Genomic DNA, 20306 nt, shown 5'->3' on the forward strand with positions numbered 1-20306 from the left:
GCCCGAATGGTCCAGTGTGGGATCAGTTGTAAGATGGGCGTGCAAAGGTGGCCCGGTCCAGAAGACCAAAGAGACAAAGCCAGCGTAGGTGAGTCTCAAGATAACAAACTTTTCTGATCCGTCTTGGGAAAGCAAAGATGCGCTCGCCTAAAGCTGACCATGGAGTTTCAATATTCTCCCGCCGTCTCCAACCGGGCATGAAGCAAAGGCAATGACTCTTCTCTCGCCGTTGCGGAGCCAGAGACGGCTTTTTCGTCACTTACCTCTCCAGGGACTTGCAGCCTTCTATTCATAGGCTCTCACTTCGATGGGTCGCCAAGCGCACCTCGCTTAAGGGCAGGCCCTCTCACATGGCAGGCTGTGTATGCAAGAGATTGATCTGGACGGCCGAGCCGCCGTTGCACCATACTATATGTCGGTGAAATAGCCTTGGCTTGCATGGCTGATGTTATGTCAAGCCAGCGGAAGATTTCTGCTACATGTGGCGCAAAGTGTTCAAATTGGGCGTCGCCCTATCGCGTAAACTGTACGCCCTCTCACCTCCCGCTTGGAAGGGCACATAACGGTGAGCATATTTGGTGGAATCGGGTCGTGTAGCATGCTCAACTCTCGAGTTGTGGCAGTGACGATCAGTGATCCGCTTACAGAAGCAACACTCTGGTGTGATGTATGACCCAGATGATCAATGATGCCGGCAACCTCAGAGCCAGACTGTTAAATTCTGTAGGCGTTCATGGTTGCGGTTTAGTCGTGTGTGGAAATCCCCGGCCACGATGACCATGCAGTGTTGCCCGTACTGCTCTTGCGAGTCGAAGATGGGCGACTATCTGTTATTCTTAGCAGCCTCCCACCATTTCCCGTCCCCGGATTTGAAGCCCAGTCTAGACTCGGACGAGGATGAATCCGAGTCCTGTTTTTGCTTCCAGGAGACATGCCAAGGCGGCCTTGCAGATGTTGAGTAGGAGGAGTTCCGTGTGCCTGCATCTAGAGGCCGATCAGCAAGTCATGTCGAGCCTCATCCTTGTAAATCCAGGGATCATGGTGGATGAGATGGAATGTGCTGAACTGACGCTGAACAAGGGTCAAAAGTGCATCGGCCACGTCACGGAGCCATAGCAAGTGTAAGCTTGGCGCCTGGCTCAGATCACTGAACCCTAGTGCCTGACTACGCACATCTTATTGTGTGTCTTCAGTCGATCTACATCAAGTCTCAAGACCCCATCTGACCCGGACAAAGAAAAAAGAGAGAGACACCAGAAGAAACATTGTCTTTGTTAAAACTGTTTCATATCTGCATGCACTAGTCACACGTGGTGACGGTGTAAGTGCTCAGGTGGTTGCTTGCAGGAGGCGCTGCTGATCATCATCATCGCCGGCGAAGCGACAAAAAGCAACGGATGAAGTGTGAAGACGCCCGCATCCCAACCTCCTCATATGAGCATTAGAAATAGGGCCAGGCTATGACCAGTGATGAGATCTATGAGTAAGTGGCCACGCATTTGTGAGCAGACAATACAAGTGAGGAAATAACTGGCACTGGACCGGCAGAGTGTAGCTGTATCGCCTGAAAAAATAGGCAGCTACTTTAGAACACAATAGTCTAATTATACTCAAATAATAGTAAAGATAGAGACAACACTCTCGGTTTCTTTTGTTATTCCTATCATATCCCCATCGCTTCTCTTAGAGGTGGATAAGCTGATGGCTCTGTGCTGACGTCTTGGGGGGTACGTACCGCCATGGAACATTCGCGTCTTTCCATGAGAGGCGCAGTCCGTCATCCGCTTCCCGTAGAATCTTCCAGCGCATTCTTTCTGTTTCTCTTTGTTTCCGACGCTAGAATCGTATCCCCGGAGCATTTGATTCAAGTCTGAATGAACCACTCTCGGACGAACCCTCCTGCGGCTCAGGGCTGCCTCAGCTGCGTTGGGCGGAATCGCAAACTATGACTGGGATCGAGAGCTGACGCGCCATCCCATGAGTCTTCTGTATAAAGCATCTTGGGCCATGAACCTCGACAAGTCGGGCCTACCATGTTCGTTCATCCAACCAGCTTACCGATGAACCTCCGACATGGCCTCGTCCGCTCCCTCCTTCACCATTCCCTTGACCCCTGATTGGTCTTTTGAGGATTTTGACGAGTTCATGGGCCAGCCCTTGTTTGCTGCCCCAACTTCTCAGTGTCTCTCTTCAATTACCATTTCAGCGCCCTGCATGGCGTCCTCGCCGTTTCACCCCGCCAAGAGGAACCACAACGCTTTTTTACTGGAGTCGCCATCTTATCAATCTTCAGAGGCCTCTCGCTCCCCTCCACCAAAGAAAAAGACTGTGGTTGGCGACGTAAATTACAGCTGCCCGTATCGGAAGCGCAATCCTGAGGTTTTTAACGTGCGCGATCACCCGACATGCGCGACTCGATCGTTTCCTAGCATTACGATGGTCAAGTAAGTCTCTCCTCCCAACCCTACGAGACCCTTGTCGCTGATTGTCCAGCAGACGGCACATCATGTCTACGCATCTCTTGTCGCAGTGCGCCGAGCAGTGTGAAAACTGCCACTCGTGGTTTAGAAATAAGAGTGCGCTGATGATGCACTCTGGAAATGGAATGTGTCCTCATCATTTTAGCCCATCGACCCGGAAATGCGACATGGGCATCGACCAAGAGATGGAAGCCAAGCTCCGAGATCGCCGGGTCATCTGCCAAGTACTCACTTGGCGTGATCTCTGGATGACCATCTTCCCAGGGTGTGGCGAAGTGCCGAGTCCAGGTATGAACCCTCTATCCCGGCCTACTGGTTGTCGCTAACCTTTGTGTAGCCTTCAGACCTGTTGTCGAGGGCCCTGAAGCCCTCGAGTTTTTCTTTCGGAGTCTTTCTGGCCTTGATGGACCAGGAAGACACCGCGCACAGGCCATGATTCATTCGAGTTGCGACTGTGATGACTTTGGAGAAGCGTTGCGAAGAGTGTACGGGTTCGTGGTCGATGTGCAGAGGAGATCGGGCGGGTTCCCTGATTTTGGTGTTGAGACGTCTACAACTTACATCGGCGGCAGAGGCGGGTTCTAGGTCAAGCATACGACGTTCACAAGTTGGATCAAAGGCTGGGTATCGGCGGTGTCTTTAGATCTCTAGTCTTGCATCAGTCTGGTGGCGTTGGGAGTTTTCGGGAATTATGCTGTCTTGTTTTCATGGGCATACGGACAAGAGGTTACACACTGGAAGAACATGGTCCTGGCTCGAGCAACACCCCTCCCCTTCAAGGATGGGCTAGTTCCCGAGTCTAGACAAACAAGGGAATGCAATTTAAGGTTATTGGAGACGATTGCCGGCGATCCACCGTCCCACCCGGGAACGGCACGGCCCCACCCGGGCCGAAAACCTTGAATTAGTCAAAGGAAACGAAAAAGACTTTCTTGACTTCCATTCCCATCTCTATCATCTCATGTTTCGGCTGGGTTTCAAGTTCAGCTCGAAAAGGAGGCCTCTTGGGCGGTCCCCCGTACTACTGCAGCTCGACGTGGCCATTGGCCCACCGCACCACACTGCGAACCCGCTGACGTGAGAGGGTCCGTTTCACAGTATTTATGGCATCCTTGACCAATGCGTCAAACTGACGCGCGCCATTCTCAAACTGGCGCCCTTCTTGTACGAGGACGGCGTCTGACTCGACGACGTCTGTTAAATCTTCAAGAGGGTGGCCACCAACATGTTTAGATGTGGCAATGTGCAAGTCCTCGGCGGACCACTTGCGCGTCGCCCAAGCGCCTGAGCCATTCGGAGCCTCGCAATCGTTTGTTTACTTGTGTCTTAGGCGCCTCTCCTTTTTTACTCCTCCAGCAGGCTGCCTCGTTTTCGAATTGTTTCAAATGTTTCGTTTCATGTTTCGTTGCCTTCGGACACCATCTTTCCCTTTGAGATGGTTGTCCGGCAGAACCGGACTGGCCGAGCCTGCTCGACAGCCCCGTCTCATTGTTCCTCCCCCACGGCTATTGGGCATCGACAGTTTCACAAAGCAGAAGAGACGACGTATTTGCGTAATCGAGTTTCATTAGGCTGACCCGTCTATCCCATTTTTGTTCATCGTCCGGCGCTCGCAATCGCGATGCTGAGAGCCTCACTTAGTCCCACCGCCGTCTCGTCATTAGGTTGGCTCCAGGCCAACAACATCAAACATTAAACATTTCCAGAACGTCAGCCTTGGGCCTCACAGAAGACCATCTCATTTGCATCGCCGCTTTCGCAAATTACCCGAACCAAAAATACATGTTTCCATTAGTCACAGCCTGCTCTTTCCAGAACTGTTCTTGGTGCCCTGCTGTTTCGCGTTGTCGGAGTTGGGGGCCGGCGTCGGCTTATCATTTGCAAAGAGCTTGGACACATTGTCGACGGCTGTGGTGGCCGCAGCAGAGGGGCCGGGTACGGGTGCGCCGCCCCAAATCAGACGCTCCTGAACGGGGGAGACGTCGTAAATGAAGGGCTCGATCATCTTGCCGGTCTCCATTGTCCTGCGACGGAGTGTCAGTGTCGGTGTTGAGCGACATCGCCATGTGAGGCCGGCTTACTCGGTGTCGTTGACAGTAGTTGACAAGAGGATGAAAAAACGCGACCTCGTTGGAGGCAATTGGGGTTTGAAGTGCCAAGGTGGAGATGAATGATTGGCGTCCTCTTAAACGCGATAGAGTCACTGTCGAGTCGGGACAGAGACAATTGAGTATCGAGGTGAGAGGGGAGGGGAGTGTTTGAGAGTAATAACGTGATAATATGATATTGAAAATTAGGGGACAGGAATAGCAGTCTGAATTACCTCCATGCTTGGATAGAAATGAGAAAGAAACGAACATTGTTGGGAAAGGGATCACTTATTAAATAGGGAGCCTGGAGGAGTTCGGCTGCAAAGGAGGTTCTACACCCTTTGACTTCATACACTCCTGCATTAAATCGTAGGTGGTGCGGAGGGGCCGGCAAGAGACGAATCCCAACCTGCTTGCCCCCTAGGCTTATTGCAGGTGTTGTGTCGTAGGATCACACGCGTGTTGAGGCCGGCGTGTTTTGAACGTGCTCTGTGTGGCAATTGATGAAGCCTTCAGCCCGGTCACCCAGCCGTCTTTGAAGGGGTTTCGTGGTGTGCACGAGTGGCGTTTTGATCTTGAAAGATTTGAAGTATACGCAATGGTCGTGTACATAGAATAATCCGCATCTTTACTCTTTTTATGTCGAAGCACCAACTCTTCATCGCTGCGCATTCGACGATGGTGGTGATCTCCCTGTTTGACCTCCATTTCCGTGGCAATCGCCCATCCCCACACCGATTGCAGTGTCTCAACCACCCCCGTTGTGCACACCGCCAACGTGCTGTTACACGTGTACTCGACGTAAAGCGTGTCTGTCTTTTGCGCATCTCGCTGCATGACACATCTGTTGCCACACGATATCAATAGATGAATCTTTGTTAATTCTCATTAGCCAGCCGAGTTGCCCAATTCCGTACCAACCCTCCGCCGCTCCGTGCCCAGCATGTGAGGTGCCACCCACAAATACATTCTCTTGTTATCCCCGAAGAGTATTAAAAAAAGACATAACAAGAACAATAAGATCCAAAGAAAGATCCAAAATAATTATTTTATCGGCATATTTTTATTTAGTATTCTTGTCAGTTTTATATAAGCTTACTTATAATCTTTAAGATAAATTTGGTCTCAGTTGCTGCTTTACTCTGTCGTTTATTCCCTGACCCGTGTGGTTGCATCTTCGGGCACCGGATCTCGTCTCTGTTTCCCCGGTCATCAATCTCTTCCCGTCAGCAGCGCTGATTGTTCATTGAATTAACATGAGGCTTTGTCACCGGGTCATACGGTAGATAGGCATCATTTGTAACATGATGCCTAAAACCGATGGGCTGGCGAGGGCTTCACACAGACATGATATCTGCACACCAATGCATTATTATCCTAATCGCCGAAGTCCGCGGGGTCGGAATTTTTGGAAAGAATTGCCGTGGCTGAGCCTATTGATGGGGTTGAAACCATCATGAACTGAGGGTCTGGAGAGTGCGGAGGCCTGAGGGGTGATGACGTGTGAATAGACTGAAGGCCTCACAAGAGCGCATTCAATCCTGTGAGGCCAGCGTAAATACCTAATGTACGAGTCAAAGAAATGAGGTTTGTGCGAAAGCCAACATGAGCTGCTGGCCCTCGCGCGACAGACTCGATTGGTTGATCACGCATTAAACAAGTAATTCAGCCTTTCCGGCTGTGCAGTGTCTGCCTGGTAATTACAGTACGAGGCCCTTCGGAGTTATGCATAGCAGCCCAGCCTGATTGGGACTTTGGGTCCGCCCAGTTGAGAACCACCACGCCTCGCCTCTCGCCACAGGCGGCTAAACCACACCTGTGTCGAACGAAGAGCATTCAACGAGTGACAGGCTGCGGTTGAGAAAAAGGTGATTCTTTCGGGAAACGGTTCTATTTCAGGATGTCTGCCTCCACAGCTGAACGGGAACGGTTCATTAATCAGCTGGAGCCTAGACAGGCTGGTTGGCTTTCGTGACAGGGCTGATATTGAGATTCGCCACCCGAGGCAAATTACCCCAGGTTCAGACAGCGTTGTATAAACGGGCGGCGGCGCTTTGCCACGCGGCCCTTGCATGGCTTAGTTGAGGCTTTCTGGTTTCCCTCCTGGTTAAGCAATTTATTATTTGAATTGACTACTCTCACCTAGACATGTTTACTTCACAACTCACCCCACCTCTCTCTTTCTCTCTCTTTCTTCGCAGCGCCTAGTGCTGCAACCTGTCAACCATGAGTGACAACATCTACTTTCCTACCTTTCCAGGGGAAGGGCTAGACTTTTCTGGAACACCAGGGCCTGGGCCATCCTACTTCCAGGAGAAGAGGCAGTACACCCTCGACCCGACCGCGCTAGATACAGAGGGCGTTGCGTTTCATTCCCAGGAACCAGAGGTGCAAACGACCAACCAATCCTTCAGCTGCCCCTATAGGAAGCACAATCCTTGGATGTTTAATGTCCGCGATCATCATATCTGTGCCACTCATTCGTTCCCCACCATCGCCCTCTTGAAGCAAGTCCACTTCTTGTATAACACCTCATTCGCTCCCTCAACTAACACGAAGTCTAGGCGTCACATCGTGTCAAAGCACCAATCAAAGGATTTTACCTTTTCCTGCAACAACTGCGGCATTCCATTTCGGGCGGATCTTGATCGACAGCTGCATCAGGAATTGGGGCTTTGCTTTAGGCACCGCACGTGCTACTCTGATGAGTATGACAACGGTATCACTGAGGACATGCATCGGAGGCTCCGTGATCGTGGGGCTAGGAATGGTGTTTCTGACTGGAGCACGCTTTGGATGACCATTTTCCCAGAAAGCGATCACATCCCCAGTCCCGGTAAGCCGCCCGAGCGATTGATTGCCCTAGCTTAACGCAACCATGCGATACCAATCCGGTCTTTCACTAATACGGCCGATCGCCAGAATTCGTCCCGGTTGTTGAGGCCCATGAGACTTGGTGCCACTTCTTCCAGCGACTCCGAGAACACAGTTGTTCCATGTCCGCAGAGCTCATGATGCAAGATGCCCGTGTGCATCTGCAGATGCTCATCAGCCAAGGACAGAGCTTTCTTGCTGCGCTTGGAAGCACTATACGTTGGATTGGTTGCTTTATCTCGAACGTTACACAGAGGTCGAGGATGGGGAGGCCGCACTGGTTGGATGAGGCACTGCGATTCAGCATGAACACGGGGAATTGACTGCTTGTTTGGTGCGTTCTGCAGGGGTCCTGCGGATCCTGGAGATCTGCTGTGCATCACACAGTAATAGCAGGTAGCGAAGTAACAGGCTGTCTTTTTCATTTCACAAGACCGTGCTTCGGCTCCTAGCCCAGGTGTTCTATGTTACCTTACCTAGGTAATTTGCTAGCTCAGATTCATCGACCATGGCCCACCAGCCGAGGCTCTGGGCGAGATTGCCACTTGTACATTCCTCAGGCCATCTTGAAAGTCTATGGCACGAGTAGTATCGGCCCCAGTTGGAGCAAAGGGCGGGTTTGAGTATGTCTTTTGCTATGATGTATATCGCTTAGGCTCACGACCTTTTTCTTGGTAAATATTCAAGGAACACTTTAATACTAAGATTCAAGCAGTGAATGCGCATTCAACAAGCTGGTTGGGTGGTAAGCACCCCCTTGGCCAAACCAGAGTGCGCCATCTGCCAGCAGCTATGTGTGGCGGGCTTCTGTGATGTTCTCTAAGAGAAGAGTGAGCGCCCATCACCTGGCTGAAATGAGTCAATATATGAAGACTGTTGTGTTGTTTCCCAATTCGCCACAAGGATGATGTGTACTTGCCCGGACTACCTATTCAAAGCCTAAAGGATCGATGATGATACGGGCGGTTGCAATGGCACGAATAGCTTATGTACAAGATATAAGAAACATCCGAGAGATGGGGAGAATAGAGACTTCGACAGGTGAAATCGATAGTCAAGGTTTCGGCTATGCTACTGAGGGATGAATATCCTGATAGCTACGGTGCTTCCGTGTGAGGAGCATCTCAATTCCCGCAACGCTCCCACAAACCTTGTGTTCGACTCCACTGCTCGAAATTTTCGAGGCTCTCTCCTCTATTGTCATGGGAGTAGTCCTGTATGCGCTTGGTTCAAGAGCGGATCAACGAATGATGGATGCCCTTGACGTCGCCATCTGACATGTTTCAACCAACTCAACTTGTAACTGGATGATTGACGGTTAGATTTTGAAGAAAGTTGTCATTTGGGCCACTGAGTTCACGTGATTTAGGGGCTGTTGGACGAGGATGTGCTTCTGTCTTCTAAATGCCGGGCGACCTCGAGAGGAGCTGACTGTAGGATTGTCACATGTTGGAGTTTTCTCAAGCCTTACCCTATTTTCCAGTCACATCGGTCTGGCCTTTGCTGTGAAGTGAGAAAATGACGCAGTTGCCTGGATTTCTGATCTCGATGTTCATTGCTGCAATCTTCCGTGCTCCTGGTTTATGATCAACGCAGTTTTAAGTGACCTAGATCTGAACACACCCCCCCTTTTGGTAGTGGCCAAATTGTTATCGGATGAAAAAATAACAGAGAAGAATCCCCAGGGGGCTTCGTATAGTTTCAAGGCTATGGATTAATACTGAGCAAACTAGACTGATGCGCGAAGTAATTGAGTCCTGGCCATATATGAGTTTCGCGAGCTATCATAACTATTCTGTGATCGTCAGTTGGTAGCCTCCGTATTTGCAACCTGGTATTGTATTTGCAGACAAGGTAGGTAGTTTTACCCTGACGGCCTCCTGGTGTAGGTTGCAATATGGCTGCGTGTATAAGGGTGTCATGGTCTCGTCTCAACGGCATCGTACATCCAGCAGCCGGGTGGGTTTTATTCCAAGACGGGCCCGGGCCACTGAATGTCACGATACCCGACATTTTATAGCGTGTAGACCGCTAACTTTTAGCGCTCTAACCATTAACTCACAGCGCAATAGCCACCAGCTTATAGTGCCTTTTGACCACTATCCCATGAGGTGGCAAACACCTCCACACAGGTCACGGTAGAGTCAATCACTTCTGTTTCTGCCAGGAGTACTTCAATCAACACTAAGTTTTGTCCGAACAAGAGTTCTCCAATGAGCTGTGCGAAATCTCGTGGGACCAGATCCCCGCAAATGCAGATAACGTCTACTCACATTAGAGTCTACTCACCACACTTTTAGAAGTACTCCCTATCGTAGCTTACCTAGAACCAATTAGATTTGATCAACCCTCTCACAACTCGGGTGTGGCTTGGATCGAGACCCAACCTGAAAGAAGGACTCCTGGACTGTGTATAACAATCCACTTCAAGGTACAAATGGAGGGATAACGGTGGCATCAAAATAACCTATATAGAGACCATTCAAATCCATCCCCTCTATTCGTTCTAAATTCTTCAAAAATCCCCCCCCCCCCAAATTAATTGTACTCGTTATTTGTTCTCGTTTTGCTATCAACAACATGACCTCGTATCGCCTTGGTAGTTACGAGCTTGACGGCGACTGTGACTTGCTGTCGCTGTTTCTAGACGATGACCTGCCACAGCCTGCACCGGATCCCCAAAGCGACTTGGCATCACCAGGCCCGCAAGGGACCAAGAGAATGTGCGATGAAAGCGAACAGCTCGGAGAATCTCCTATAAATGAAGCAGTAATCAACAACAAGAGGCCAAAAGTCGACGTTTTAGCTGCCCTTACCGCCGGCGACACCCTCTAGTCTTCAATGTCCGCGACTTTCCAACATGCGCCCAGAAATCATTCTCCAGCATCGCTCTCGTCAAGGAAGCGCTATCCCCCCCCCCAATATTTCCTGTGTGATTAGTATCTAATTGCTACTCAGACGCCATGTCAAGCTTGCGCACCAGGCCAAGGACTTTAACTTGCAGTGCGGGACGTGTAGTGCCTGGTTCCGAACGGAAAAGGTCCTGAACAGCCACATCAACAACCGATCCTGCTCAAGCCCCCGCTCCCTGTCGTTGACGAGCATGATAAAGGCATCACGGACGACATGGATAATAAACTACGGGATCGCCGTGGCGGAACCAAGGTACTCAATTGGGAGGATCTCTGTCGCACGATATTCCCCAATAGCCAGGACAGCATTTCTCCAGGTAGGGCTCTCCTCCAAGGGTTGCCGTGGTACTGAAGCTGATGGGTCGAGCCAGACTTTGTGCCTGTTCGTGAACATGGCGAAGGTGGAGAGTAGTTCTGCTGTACGGCTGTCAAAACTGTCCAAGCGCGGCGATTTTGTCCCAAAGCCAATTTAAACCATCCAGCTGAGGTTGTGCACGAGGCTGATGGCATCCCCTCCAAATTGAGGGGCGGTGGTGATGCGCTGATGGGAATACCAACAGTACCCAAGTGACTAGATAGCAAAGGAACTATCACAGCGGTCTCCTCATAAATCAGGGCATTCCACGCCCAATAGCCTCAATTGCATTTACTGCCCCTGAAGGTGATGGTCAATGCAGCACTTCAGCGAGCCTAAAGACCTCTGTTAGGGATTTAGTGGCAACCTGCACTTGGGGATGCAACATGTAGGCGCTATAGCAATCCCTGAGGCCCCATTGGCTTCTGTTCAGCATGGATGCTTAGCACTTGGAACTTACCGTTTACCAACATTGCTGCAGTGGCTATAGGGCCTGAGGATCGTGACTAGTACATCAGCCTATAGCAAAACGGTATGGCTTCTTTCTCTTTCTCACAAGACCAGTAGCTTCCGAGTACCTTAGCCTGCTCTGGGCGAGCCCTTCGTTTTAGCTTGTGGACGATCCATAGCGTTGACTGACGGGTCTGGTTCTCACGTCCTACTTCTTCAGGCGTCCAAAAGGTCACAAAGAGTGTCGCCGTTCATCTGGTTTATAGAGGGATCCTGTACTCCGCACCTACATGCAAACTGCCCGTTGGGAGGTCGATGCTTCTGTGGAACGGCGCCATACTGGGCCGAACCATGTACGTGCAAGCATCTCGATAGTGGCAGCACGGCTTGGGTCGTGGCCAGATCAAACGTGCTGTACCAGCCCAGATGTCAAATCGGTGCAACTGCCAAAGGGACAATGTGTACTCCGTACTTGGAGCGGCAGATTATGGCCAAGGCCAAGGACACTCGGCGGTGCACCCCTCTCCTGGGGGCGGCTTTAACTTCAGATCTTGGGACCAGGGTGACCCTGTATCTGTTTTTATTCGCCAATCAGCCATAGCTTCCCTCTTCCTCAGGAAGAAGACGAGGAGGAGAAAGGAACCCAGCGTGGTGTTGACCTCATTTCGGCTCGGTGCCACCGTCTGACACGGGCTTCGGCCCCGACCCCATGGTAGCGCCCAGAAAACACGATGCAGTGAAGCAGGGGCGCAAAAATAGGTGGTGTATCCCGTGTGGCCAACGTTCGATCAAAATGCCCCTTTATTTCGGCTCTCCGAGGTTGGTGTGCTGTCTTTTGTGGGTGATGCTTGCTCCCCGCCAGTAGCCTGGTGTTAATCTCAACGTTGGCATGGATAGAAGGTGAGGACTGTACATACACCTTGCACCCCGGTAGCCTCTCTTCCGATTGGACAACCAGCAGCTTTCCGAGCATGTAGCCAATGAGAATCTTTTGACAAGGGGGCAGAGAACCCGCTGTCATTAAGTCGAGAAGGTATTAAGTCGATTTCGCTCGCTTTCGCAGTGTATGAACGAACCACAAGCGCCGTAGGCCCCGCCGCCTGGGCTGGTCGATGTTGAGAGGATGGCAACGGATACTACCCCACGCACTGGCTTGCGAATGAAACAGCATGGGCTTAATTTAAGGTAGGGCTTAGTTCGAGTTGCAATCCAGATGACTCGGGTGGCTTGGCTGATGCAATTGGCCTGGAGGAGCATGCTTCTAGAAAAGTGGTGGTTTTTGTTTCACACACAAGCTGTCGAAAGAATTGTGTGCAACGGTTCTAAATTGAGGCCTGGAACGGTTCTTGTCCCCCTTCACCATGCCACTGCAATACATGTCCTTCGGTTGCTTCATGCTGGTGATGTTTGGCTACAACCATGAGCCTTCTCTAGGATGCAGTAATCTAATACTTTTGTGTGCCTTCTTACATGACAGCGTCGAGATTATGGATGTTGACGAAAGAATTGACGACGACCACTGTTTGGGGAGGAGGTAAAATAGCTGTGTGTCGGTTCTCAAAGAGACGTGCGCTGGCCAGTCTCTGCGTGCGTACCTTTCCCCTGAATTGGTTCTTTGATATGGGAGATAAAGTCGAGTTCGTTCAGCTCAGGTGGAGCTCAAAGTGACAGGTCGAGCCGTCCCTGTGAAGCCGAGCTCGCTACTGGATCGTGCCGGCTGACGTCCAACCAACACCAAGCATCCCTGCTGGCAGTGCCGGCTAGGGTGTGTCAGAGACGTGCCGCCATCGGGGCGGAAAGAAATTGTTTTTCTTCATTCCGAGATATGGCCAGTCTGTCGGGGCCGATGCGATGCTTCTGGACTGAAATACACCCTGGTTGATCGGGAGACCACACCGCGGAGTGAGTCCAAAGGCCAGATGCTCAATATATAAGTCGAAGGTTATGCCCTCGAGAAACTTCCTATTCTGCACCTCAGAGTCCTCAACCAACTCCGCAATCCACACCATCACGATCAACATTCATTACCTATCTTTTGTCTATCTCCATTAGCCAATCATGTCTCACCCATCTGATCATTCCAACCTTGGGGCCAGTCAGCCTGGCTTTCTTTTGTTCAATTCGCTCCCTCAGCCACATCTTTCTTCTAATGTCCCGCACAACGCCACCTCTGCAGGTCTGGAATGTACCGAGAGAGGAAAACATGGCCCCGACCCAGCAGAGTCATCGCAAAACCCGGGGAAAGCTTTTCGCTACAGCTGCCCTTTCCGCGCACGAAATAAAGCGTTATTTAATCCCAACGACTATAGCTGTGCCAGGAGCTCTTTCCGCAACATGACTCTTGTCAAGTAAGGGATGCAGGTGTCAGAGTACTGGTAGAGACTAATATGTGACTGCTTCTTCAGACGGCATGTCATTAACGCACATACTGCCAAAGACTTTACCTCCCAATGTGACAGCTGCGGGAGGTGGTTTAAGAAAACAGACTTCACTCGACACTCCAAGCTCGGGAAGTGCCCTGATTTATCGTTTCCTCCTGACGAATACGACAAAGGCATTACGGAGGTTATGGCGTCCAGGCTCAGAGACCGACGGAAAGGGTACCAGGTCTTAAACTGGGACGATTTGTGTCGCCTAATATTCCCAAACACCCAAGTCGAAATCCCTCCGGGTAAGAGTTTTGCGTACTTGCTACATACTGACATTTCTAAGATCCGCGGCGTTTCTTAAGACTAATCACTCCACCCAGATTTTGAGCCCATCAAGGAATCGCACGAACCACCCTCTCAAGCCAGCCAAACCCCCTTGTATGTGGATTGGCATCCCGTCCAGGACGGGCTGTCAGAAGCCAATGCCACCAGCTATAATCCAGAAGTGAACATGCATACCACCTATGACACTGTTGATGCCCCATCTCAACCCTCCCAGAGTATTCCGAACTTGAGCATGCTTGAAGGTAACTTGCACTTTTCTCAGCCATCATTCGGGCTGCAACAAGGATGGGCAGCTCAGGACGAGTCCTCCGGCTCCAATGCGGGCCCGGCGGCGGCGGCCGGCGCGCTTGCCCCTCCCCCACATGGAAGCAGCTTGGAGCTCCAGCCCCTCATCCATGATCCAGTGGAGGAGGAGACCTGGGAGCTGTCCACTGATAAGGAGGGCTACTGACGCCGCCGGCCACCAACTGAACTGTCTCAAATAAAAGCTTCTCCCCCTCTCCGAGGCGCTGGTGTCGTGAACCTCCCCTCCTCAAGACACTCCTCCAGTCCTTGACATCATCAGCAACAGTAACCATGTCGCACTCTCACGACGGATCTGCCCCGCACTCGCACTCTCACGAGGGCTTCTCGGCCGCTGAGCACGGCCACTCTCACGAGATCCTCGATGGACCTGGCAGCTACCTCGGTCGCGAGATGCCCATCACCGAAGGCCGCGACTGGTCTGATCGAGCTTTCACCATTGGCATTGGAGGGTGAGAGCGGCCATTCATCATCCCATCGAGCAGAATGCTGACTCTCGGCAGCCCTGTCGGATCCGGCAAGACTGCCCTCATGCTCGCCCTCTGCCTCGCCCTCCGAAAGGAATACTCCCTCGCCGCCGTCACAAACGACATCTTCACCCGTGAGGACGCCGAGTTCCTCACCCGTCACCAGGCTCTCCCTCCCTCCCGCATCCGAGCCATCGAGACGGGCGGTTGCCCACACGCCGCTGTCCGCGAAGACATTTCCCAGAACCTCGCCGCCCTCGAGGATCTGCACCGCGAGTTCGAGACGGATCTGCTTCTGATCGAGTCTGGTGGCGATAACCTCGCTGCAAATTATAGTCGTGAATTGGCGGATTTCATCATCTACGTTATCGACGTGAGCGGCGGTGACAAGATCCCCAGAAAGGGAGGACCTGGAATCACGCAGAGTGATTTGCTGGTTGTGAACAAAACGGATCTGGCAGAGATTGTGGGCGCCGACTTGGGTGTCATGGAGCGAGACGCGAGGAAGATGAGAGAGGGAGGTCCTACGGTATTTGCTCAGGTCAAGAAGGACGTTGGCGTGGATCACATCATCAACTTGATCAAGAGCGCATGGAAGGCCAGCGGCGCGGAGGAGGAGAGGAGAAGCAAGGGAGGTCCTAGGGCGACTGAGGGTCTGGAGGCCTTGACCAACGCATAAAGGCGCAAATCAAAAGTCAATTGCTCGATCCCGTCATCTTTCCTGAGCGAATCACCTTGATAACGCGGTTCTGCTTCTTCTGGTTCAACGTTGTAAACTGTCGCTCCTTTTGGTAGTTGTTAAGTGATCCGACACTAACAACGATGGCGATGGCGACAACAATGGCAACACCTTCAATCCATTCGACCTTGGGTCACGACATGTAAGTGGATACTCAAAATTCGTCAAACAAAAGAAACCAAAAAAAACGCCTGTATTTTCATCTAGAGAGGTATACTGGGGTGGTCATGTCTAAGCCTATTCATCCATCATCATATCGCCATCAGCGTTGAGCGAGCTCGGGTCAATCTCCAACAACGGTCCCTCGACTGGCGCAGCGTTGCGCGGCCACACGCGCTTGTACAGGCTGACGCCAATCGAGTCCTGTGGGTTGATGCGGCCGTCGAATGTCGCCTTGAAGTAGCCGTGGGTGCCCAGCGGCTCCTTGATGAAGCCGCTGCGGCCGCGCTTGGTCCACAGGGGCATCGCCTTGAACCACTCGACGTCCTCGCGGTTGAAGAACATGTATCGGATGGTGACGATCTTCTTGTGGATGTGGTAAGGGTGGCCAGCGAGGATGATTCGCTTGGCGATGACGCGAGAGGTTGATGGTGGCAGGGCAGTTCCAGTGCCAACCAGCGACATGCCGATATGTTGGCCATTCTCGGTCTCAACCTCCTCAGCTGTAGTCCTCTTGAAGAACAGCACAGGGACAGCTCCCCATGTCAGAGGACCCATAAAGGTCGCAATAGCTGACTGACCGGGGTGCAAGTACCGGCAGTACTTGTGAACATCGTTGGGTGTCTGCCCGGGCTGAGAGAATAGGGGCTTGACGACCATTCGGCGGGGTCCGCACTGGACGATGAGCTCCTCCTTAGCCTTGATGGACTTGGTAAAGTCAGAGCTGAGGTTGAAGAGGTAGTTGACAGCCGTCTTCTTGTTCTCGTGTCGGAGAAGGGAGAACAGAGTCAGGGGTGACTTGGGGTTATAAGTCTTCTCAACAATAGGAGAGATACCCTTGATGTAGACTTGGACACGGGTTCCGGGCTCAACTCCGCCAACAAGAGCCTCTCGCGTCGCCTGAGACCGCGAAGACTGGTAGTTGGGAACTTGGAGTAGACGCCTCCACTCCTCAGGCTCGTGGGCGCGGTCCTCATCCTCCTGCCACACACTGGTTCGCAGACTCTTGAGACCGCGGTATCGAGCCAGACGCTCTCGTGCCAGCACGTGAGGGTGCAACTCGATTTCATCGGGGAACTCCTTGTCGTCCTCAACCTCGTCTCGCTTTCGTGCTCGGAATTGCTCGAGTTGCTTAGCATCCTCTTCCTCATCAGGCTCAATCATCATCTCTGATTGAGGATATTCTGAAGGGGCACCCTCAGTAGGGGGAGCGGGAGCACGACCCTCAAGGCCATCCTCAGGACGAGCCTCCTCTTCTCCGGCCTCGTCCTTCATCTCGAAATCCTCCATGTCGGACTCGTCGTCGGAAACATCCTCAAGGTACCAGGCTGACTGGTAGTTGGATGTACCCTTCGGCACCTTCTTCTTAATCTTCTTCGCCTCGGCCTCTTCATCCGAGAAGTAGTGGTGGTCATCCAGCAAAACACCCTTCTTCTGTGCGGGCTCAGTCTCCATAGCAGCATCATCATCAGCATCCATCATGACCTCCTCGGGAGCCAGATCGACCAGATCATCTCGGTCCTCAGAAGGCTCGTCGAGAACCTTCTCGCCCTCTGTAGGCTCGATTGTGATCTCCTCTCCCTTCTTCTTAACATGCTTTGGTAGGGGAGCAGCCACAATCTTTTCGATCTGGAAGGTTCCCCAGTCGCCAACCTGAACCAGGCGGTCGGCCTTGAGACCCTTACCACGAACAACACCGGTGATAATAGTGGGGTCGGAGTCGGAGTAAGCAAACTTGACATCCTCGGCCAGCATCCAGCTTCTCTCCTCCCTCCACCGGACGCCCTTTGGTGTTGTGCTGCATAGTGATCGCATGAGGTTGGCGCATTCTTGTCGGTTTTCGAGGCTGTAGAGCTTCTCTTGTTCGGGGTGGAAGTGAGTGATGAAGGACTTGAGGGAGCCAAGAACTCCTTGTCGCTGCTTGGCGGGCTCAACTGTTTCAAGGCCCTGGACGAGGGTGAAGAGGGTCGACATGCCCTGACTTTCGACACTTCGCAGGATCAATTCACCAAGCTCGTCAACCTCGGTATTGGCCGACAGAACCACAACCACAAAATCGGCCACCCTTGCTGCATCCAAACAGGCGGTCAGATCTCGCTCGAGGGGAATGTACTGGAGTTTTTGCTTGAATCGGTCGACTGTGACTCGGAAGTTTCCATCCACAGCGCTGTCCTCGATATCGATGCTGCCATTCAACTGCTGGATAGCGACCTTGGCGTCTCCGTCAGCGCACAGAGGAATAACCGCAACGTTTCTGGGGGCCCCATCTCGTCCAGCAAAAACCGAGGTCTCCTTGACGTGCTCCTTGTGCTTGTTCAAGCGGGCCTGCTTGGCCTGGTTGCGTCGGTCGAACTTGGACATGACTTGTTGATGGATAGTTTTTCGCTGGCCTTTTTCGTTGGGGACTCGACCTGTGTATGCATGTCAGATTTCATGATCACCCGAATTTTTTGGCAAAAATTCATACCTTTGGCACGGTCTCTCAACTCATGCTTGGAAGCAGCCCTCGACTTGAACGGCTTGTGCGTGACCTTTGTCGTTGGCCGATGCGAGTGAGCCACAGCGACAGGCATCTTGCTGTCACTACCGGCTTTGAATCTGAACGGTAGAGAGGCCAGATTGGACAGACAAGAAGTTGGAAGTGGAAAAAAGTGCCCGTCAAGGTCGTTGGCAAATCTCGATGGCAATATCTTCGATTATCGCAGGCGGTCATGGCGGGGTTGTGGTTATCTGGAAATTTTTGTGCGCTATCGATAACAGAAGCGGGTCGACTGTCAACCAATGGAGTTATAGCGATAACAATCGACTCTTGGCGTCCTGGAAATTTTGTTTTATGCCAATCCTTCCCGCCTCTTGAAGCAGCCTTTCAACCCAGCCAGCGAATCGACGAGACGAAACGATGGAGGTCGACACGATTGACGAGCCCCGGGCAAAGGTGCAGGAGAATGGAGCGCTCGTCGTCAAGAGCGCTCGCACAGAGCTCGTCCCTCATCATGAGCGGGAGAAGGCTCGTCGGCACCGCGAAGCCCAGAAGGCCTACGGTCGAGGAAAGAAGATCAACACAAGGGGTATCAAGGACAAGAAGCTTCGCAACAACATGAAGCGCCTCGAGAACAAGTACCAGGATGCCGCGATCAGGGCCAAGGATGCCGAGATTCTGCTCGAGAACACGGCCGGCTTCCTCGAGGCAGAGGACGAACTCGAACGGACGTACAAGGTGCGCCAGGACGACATCACCAAGGAGGTGGCGGTGGAGACGGCGCAGAAGCGATTCGAGCTCAAGCTTGATGACCTGGGACCCTACTGCTTCGACTACTCGAGGAATGGTCGGGACCTGCTGCTGGGAGGCCGCAAGGGTCACGTCGCGACCATGGACTGGCGTGAGGGCAAGCTGGGCTGCGAGATTCAGCTGGGCGAGACGGTGCGCGACGTCAAGTGGCTGCACAACAACCAGTACTTTGCTGTGGCGCAGAAGAAGTACGTCTACATCTACGACCGCAATGGCGTCGAGCTGCACAGCTTGAGGAAACACCAGGAAGTGAGCCACATGGAGTTTCTGCCGTACCACTTCCTCCTGGCGACAATTGTAAGTGTTAAACGAATTGATCTGTCGCATGTGTCACTAACGAATATCAGGGATCTACAGGCGTGCTTAAATATCAAGACACCTCGACAGGTCAATTAGTCGCCGAAATCCCGACCAAGTTAGGACAACCGACCTCTCTTGGACAGAACCCCTGGAACGCTATTCTACATGTTGGCCACCAGAACGGAACCGTCACATTATGGTCGCCCAACTCTCAAGATCCTCTCGTCAAGCTTTTAGCCCACCGAGGCCCCGTACGAGACCTAGCGATGGACCGTGAGGGCCGATATATGGTGTCAACCGGTCAGGATCAAAAGATGGCGGTCTGGGATGTTAGAATGTTCCGCGAGGTCAACAACTACTTTACCCGACAACCTGCAACATCAGTGTCTATCTCAGATACTGGTCTGACAGCCGTTGGCTGGGGTACTCAGACCACCATTTGGAAGGGCCTCTTCGACAAGAACAAGCCCGTGCAAGAAAAGGTCCAGAGCCCTTACATGGCCTGGGGCGGCGAGGGCAAGCGCATCGAGCGCGTGCGTTGGTGCCCCTTTGAAGATGTCCTCGGTATCGGCCACGACTCTGGCTTCTCATCCATCATCGTCCCTGGTGCTGGTGAGGCCAACTTCGATGCCTTCGAGGTGAACCCCTTCGAGACGGCCAAGCAACGACAGGAGTCCGAAGTCAAGGGCTTGCTCAACAAGCTCTCACCCGACATGATTGCCCTAGACCCCAACTTTATCGGCAACCTGGACTTGCGATCCGAGAAGCAGCGACGCGCCGAGAGAGACCTCGACGCTCCCGCTGTGGACGTGGCCGAGGAGATCCGCAAGCGGGCGAGAGGCAAGAACGGCGCCCTCAAGAAATACCTGCGCAAGCAACGCAAGAAGAACATCATCGACGAGAAGAGGCTGCACGTCGACGAGATCTGGAAGGAGCAGCAGGCGCAAAAGGACAAGAAGCGAAAGGAGGTCGAGGCGGATCTGGGCCCGGCGCTGTCGAGGTTTGCAAGAAAGGAGTAGCAGCAGGCTTGCTTATACTAAAAATGCGAATAATACCCCGAGCTCAAGTCACGGTCGTCTGGCGATGCGAGGATGTTAATCTGGTGTACCAAAAACTCCGTTTTGAAGGTCTATATGTTCATGAAAACGTTTATATGAACCCAGTCCAGTTCCCT

At 52.3% G+C, this 20306-nt stretch overlaps 5 protein-coding genes across 5 annotated transcripts; 3 read left to right on the forward strand and 2 right to left on the reverse strand.

The window, feature by feature from the left end:
• Nucleotides 1-2073: 2073 nt before the first annotated feature.
• Nucleotides 2074-3065, forward strand: LRP88_07122 (uncharacterized protein; the record flags this gene model as incomplete). Its single annotated transcript, XM_083243657.1, has 3 exons — nt 2074-2444; nt 2497-2768; nt 2818-3065. 3 exons carry the CDS (start codon nt 2074-2076, stop codon nt 3063-3065), a joined length of 891 nt encoding a protein of 296 aa, XP_083100881.1.
• Nucleotides 3066-4275: 1210 nt separating this feature from the next.
• LRP88_07123 (uncharacterized protein) lies at nt 4276-4500 on the reverse strand (the record flags this gene model as incomplete). The annotated part of the gene is made up of 1 exon (XM_083243658.1): nt 4276-4500. One exon carries the CDS (start codon nt 4498-4500, stop codon nt 4276-4278), a length of 225 nt encoding a protein of 74 aa, XP_083100882.1.
• A 9951-nt stretch (nt 4501-14451) lies between these two features.
• Nucleotides 14452-15324, forward strand: LRP88_07124 (CobW/HypB/UreG, nucleotide-binding domain-containing protein; the record flags this gene model as incomplete). The annotated part of the gene is made up of 2 exons (XM_083243659.1): nt 14452-14630; nt 14682-15324. The coding sequence occupies 2 exons, from the start codon at nt 14452-14454 to the stop codon at nt 15322-15324; spliced, it is 822 nt and encodes a 273-aa protein (XP_083100883.1).
• Nucleotides 15325-15621: 297 nt separating this feature from the next.
• LRP88_07125 (small subunit rRNA maturation protein TSR1) lies at nt 15622-18116 on the reverse strand (the record flags this gene model as incomplete). Its single annotated transcript, XM_083243660.1, has 2 exons — nt 15622-17954; nt 18011-18116. The coding sequence occupies 2 exons, from the start codon at nt 18114-18116 to the stop codon at nt 15622-15624; spliced, it is 2439 nt and encodes an 812-aa protein (XP_083100884.1).
• A 326-nt stretch (nt 18117-18442) lies between these two features.
• LRP88_07126 (WD40-repeat-containing domain protein) lies at nt 18443-20151 on the forward strand (the record flags this gene model as incomplete). The annotated part of the gene is made up of 2 exons (XM_083243661.1): nt 18443-19129; nt 19180-20151. The coding sequence occupies 2 exons, from the start codon at nt 18443-18445 to the stop codon at nt 20149-20151; spliced, it is 1659 nt and encodes a 552-aa protein (XP_083100885.1).
• Nucleotides 20152-20306: the final 155 nt, after the last annotated feature.

The sequence above is a fragment of the Fusarium phalaenopsidis genome (genome assembly GCF_050370095.1).
Source record: "Fusarium phalaenopsidis strain FUZ10S chromosome Unknown contig_32298, whole genome shotgun sequence".
Classification (NCBI taxonomy): Eukaryota; Fungi; Ascomycota; class Sordariomycetes; order Hypocreales; family Nectriaceae; genus Fusarium; species Fusarium phalaenopsidis.